The 5,000-nt window shown below is 46.6% G+C and overlaps 1 protein-coding gene across 1 annotated transcript in view; it reads left to right on the top strand.

Annotated features, from left to right (window-relative positions):
* Window positions 1-5,000, top strand: part of LOC134459383 (low-density lipoprotein receptor-related protein 1B-like) — a 628,069-nt gene that overhangs the window by 414,064 nt on the left and 209,005 nt on the right. The window contains exons 64-65 of the mRNA XM_063211727.1: window positions 1,432-1,548; window positions 2,123-2,242. Of these exons, the coding sequence (XP_063067797.1) occupies window positions 1,432-1,548; window positions 2,123-2,242 (237 nt within the window). The remainder of the gene's footprint in view (window positions 1-1,431; window positions 1,549-2,122; window positions 2,243-5,000) is intronic.

Genomic DNA, 5,000 nt, shown 5'->3' on the forward strand with positions numbered 1-5,000 from the left:
ACACACACACACACACACACACACACACACACACACACACACACACACACACACACACACACACACACACACACACACACTGCTGAAACATTTCGATTTTCAAAGCCCAAAGGAGATGAAAAATGACTTTTCTAAGTGGAGCCACAGCAAATAAATAATAAATAATAATAAATAAAGACACCGGTCGGCAATCAGCCGCCCATTTGTACGTTTACTGTACAGCCCCGTAATGGCTGTTCTTTCCACCATCATTTTCATCAGTTAGCCTTTCTTTCTTTCCTGCTGCTTGATGATATGGTTAGATCCTGCTCCGGGGACCTGTCATTATTAGGACAATTGGTTCTGTTGTAACCTTTGTGTTGACCCCCAGCACGCTGGCACAAGCATACAGGGCCCATCAATCATGATCATGTGTGGCGGACATAATGACAGCGTGCGTAGGCCCCATGTGGTCCATTGCAGTACGTGTGTGTGTGTGTGTGTGTGTGTGTGTGTGTGTGTGTGTGTGTGTGTGTGTGTGTGTGTGTGTGTGTGTGTGTGTGTGTGTGTGTGTGTGTGTGTGTGTGTGTGTGTGTGTGTGTGTGTGTGTGTGTGTGTGTGTGTGTGTGTGTGTGTGTGTGCTAAGCTTGTGTGCTTTTGTGCAGGGCCGCTGACAGCTTTGGCCGAGCCCAGGACATAGTTGTCTGAAAGGGCCCCCCAGCCCAATACATAAGATGTAATGAGGATCCAATTCTGGGCCCCTGGTCTTTCTGGGCCCCCTATGTTCCCCCCTGTTGGCACCCCTGTGTGTGTGTGTGTGTGTGCGCGTGTGCGTGTGCGTGTGCGTGTGCGTGTGCGCGTGTGTATGCGCAGTACAGTCATATAATCATCATTACATTGTCAATCTAACGTAATCAGTCATGAATGAGCTCTTGACATTTTTCTGCATTTCTTCATTCCGCATCATATTGTTGTGTCCTTTTCTTTCTTCTATGTGTGTTATCATTGGGTGTAGCTTTCGTGTGATCTAAAAATGGTGCACGATCAAAAGCATGTGACAATAATGCTCCAATATAATGTATAAACTCTATGGCCTAGTAGGGCAGCCGGACGTTTCATATGCCCCCAACACCCCTTCAGCACCTGCCGCCCAAAATGTCTGTGCGCGCCACTGCATGTGTGTTTGCAATTTCTATCTTGCTATGCAAATTATTATTATGTGCAAGTAGCTTAATAAATACTCAGCTCTAATATACTCTTATCTACTCTAATCTGCTCTACTCCTTTGTACTCTAATACACATACATCTACTCTACTCCACTTCATTCTACAGTACTGTTGGGAAGACGTTCTTTGGGTCAAATGATGAGTGGCATAGTGAATACGGAGCATATATGAGGGCTATTCATAACTTATGCGTGTTATTTCCTTGTTTTGTGTCCTTCTGAGCAGCTGAGTTTAAGTGCCAACCTGGCCGCTTCCAGTGTGGGACAGGCCTGTGTGCTCTGCCCCCCTTCATCTGCGATGGAGAGAACGACTGCGGAGACAACTCAGATGAGGCCAACTGTGGTACGTAGTACACACACACAGCGACAGTCATGATAACACACTCTTAAGCAGCATTCCCAACAAAATGGACATCAACATTATAGATGCTGACAATAAAGATGTCCCCTTTGTGGAAATAGGTTTTCCCTTTGATCTTTACATGGATACTTACTACCACTCCAAAATCCTAAAATACCTGCCACTTGGATGGATGTGGTCGCAAATCAAGGTTTCAACTGTAAGCTTATTGTTCTTGTGTTTGGCAGCCTAGGACTTGTGCATAGGCTTGCATTGCATGGACTGCAGCTCTGTGGACTAAATAAGGACAATTCAAAAAAGACAGCTAAATACTGCTCAATTTCTGCAACAATTGGTAGTTTAGCAATATGGCGAAGGAGGTGCCATGTCTACCCCCAAACAAATTAACTAGGCCATTCTGACCTGTAATGTATTGCATAGGACCCTACGATTCTGATCAATCCTAACTGATTGCTATGACATTTGCTTCCATCACTATTTGGATTTGTAATGCTGCCTTCTTATTGAGATCCAAATAAAATTACTAAACTGTGTGTGTGTTTTGTGTTTCTCTCAGACACGTACATTTGTCTGTCGGGCCAGTTCAAGTGCACACGGAGGCAGAAGTGTATCCCTCTGAACCTGCGCTGCAACGGACAGGATGACTGTGGAGACGGAGAGGATGAGACAGACTGCCGTAAGTACAGTAATATGGGTGTGTGTGTACTGTGTGTGTGTGTGTGTGTGTGTGTGTGTGTGTGTGTGTGTGTGTGTGTGTGTGTGTGTGTGTGTGTGTGTGTGTGTGTGTGTGTGTGTGTGTGTGTGTGTGTGTTTGAGAGAGAGAGAGAGAGAGAGAGAGAGAGAGAGAGAGAGAGAGAGAGAGAGAGAGAGAGAGATGACCTCACCTTAAAAAAAGAATTGCACTGTCTGATCCATATGCATGTGGTGGAGTTGGAGAGAGAGAAGAGGGAATTTGTTAAAAACAGAAAGGTCAACATAATGAAAGTGAAAGAAAATATGGAAATAGGTTTAAAAAGGAGAGAGTACACACAGAGGATGAAAAAGAGAATGAAATACAGTGGAAATGAATGAGAAATCGTGAGAAACAGGTTTGTGTGTGTGTCTGTGTGTGTGTCTGTGTGTGTGCGCGCGCACAAGAGCGTGTACAGAGAGAACGGATGGGAGTAACAGAGCGAGAGAGAAGCAGAAAGAAGGATAGAGAGAGCAATATACATTAAAAGAAAAGTGAAGAAAAGTGTTTGGTGTGGGGCTGGTTTCCTTGTACATAGTGGAAGAAATTGTGAGTGTGAGTGTGTCAGAGAGAGAGGGAGAGAGAGAGTGAGAGAGCGCTTCACCCACTGCTTAGGCAATACAAAATGTATTAATAAAGTTCTGATGAATTGAAAAAATGAAGGGAGGAAGAGAGAGAGAGAGAGAGAGAGAGAGAGAACACAAGTGAGAGAAAGAGAACGAGAGAGAGAGAGAGAGAGAGAGAGAGAGAGAGAGAGAGAGAGAGAGAGAGAGAGAACACAAGTGAGAGAAAGAGAACGAGAGAGAGAGAGAGAGAGAGAGATCCTGAGAGCTTTAGGGAAAAAGAGAGACATTGGATAAGAAGACCTAGAAAAAGCAATAGAAAGTAGAGGGAAAGGGAGAGAGAGAAAGTGAGAGAGAGCGAGTCAGAGAGGGAAGAGACACATGGCGTAAGAAGAAGAAGAAGAAGAAAGAAACGAGTGAGAGTGAATGAAAGGGGAGCGCGACGCTGTTATATGGACGACTCTGGACTACAAAGTACACCCTGGGCTGAGCGAATGAGCTAGGTATTCAGTGCCGCACGCGCGCACACACTCACACACACAGGCGCGCGCGCACACACTCTGGTGTACGCAGAATGGAGCACACAGAGGGAAGAGAAAGCCCTAGGGTACAAATGTTCATCTCTGCAGTGTGCGCCCGCGTGTAGACTCTCTCTCTCTCTCACACACACACACACACACACACACACACACACACACACACACACACACACACACACACACACACACACACACACACACACACACACACACACACACACACACACACACACACACACACAGGTGTGGGATTATACATACCCACATGGGCACACACACACACACACACACACACACACACACACACACACACACACACACACACACACACACACACACACACACACACACACACACACACACACACACACACACACACACACACACACACACAGACTGAGCCCTGCTGAATCCAGGGATGGCAGTGCAGCCAGCTCTCATGTCACTCTGTACTGAGAGAACCAGCACCTAATTGGAAGATGGAAGATTTCTTTATTTTGTTTTTTTGCTCTCTCTACTTTCTTTTTTTACGGTTGGCCACCAGCTGTTCATTTCCCATGCAGCTTTATTTTTGGAGGAGAGGAGGAGGAGAGGAGATGAGGAGATAATAGGAGGAGAGGAGAGGAGAGGAGGACAGGACAGGACAGGACAGGACAGGACAGGACAGGACAGGACAGGACAGGACAGGACAGGACAGGACAGGACAGGACAGGACAGGAGAGGGAGAGGGAGAGGGAGAGGGAGAGGAGAGGAGAAGCAGGTACGAGGAGAGGAGAGGAGAGGAGAGGAGAGGAGAGGAGAGGAGAGGAGAGGAGAGGAGAGGAGAAGCAGGTACGAGTTTCCTCACCGGCGAATAAAACATGCCCCTCTCCACACTGCTGGGAGGACAGGGGCTGCACAGCAGTAAGCGACTGGACACCAAATTAATACCAAAGTTAATTTCTTCCCCCCTTGGCCTACAGCCAGGGAGTGCTGGCTTGGATTTCGCAATATTGAGCTGTGACTTGGTAAAATAATAATACTCAATACAACTCAATAAAAGCAATTGAAATCATCAAGGGAGACAGCAGACTCCAGAAAGTCAGTGGAATTAGCGTTGGATCATTTCTAAAATTCAAACAGTTTTAACATTACGGACTACAGAATATACAGAACCAGATTATGAACTAGTATACGCAGAGGAAATCTGCAGAAGCATTGCGGTGAGCTAGCTGTTGATGGAACCAGATTCAGGCCCCCTCTGACATTGGCTGTCATTTGTTCAAGTGAAAGCCACACGCATGCACGCATGCACGCACGCACGCACGCACCCACACACACACACACACACACACACACACACACACACACACACACACACACACACACACACACACACACACACACACACACACACCAGAGCATGGCAACCCGACCGAAGCCCGACGGGCCGGGTCGGAACCCGACGGGCCGGGCCGGACTCGGACAAAAAAAATAGAATATCTGTCGGACTCGGGTCGGGCTCGGGCTTGAACCAAACAGACATTGTGAAAATTGTAAGCAATCAGAGGAAACGTTTCAGTTCATGCAAACGGCAGTTTTGTGATTAAAAAATAAGTAATT

Source organism: Engraulis encrasicolus, chromosome 12, assembly GCF_034702125.1.
Source record: "Engraulis encrasicolus isolate BLACKSEA-1 chromosome 12, IST_EnEncr_1.0, whole genome shotgun sequence".
Classification (NCBI taxonomy): Eukaryota; Metazoa; Chordata; class Actinopteri; order Clupeiformes; family Engraulidae; genus Engraulis; species Engraulis encrasicolus.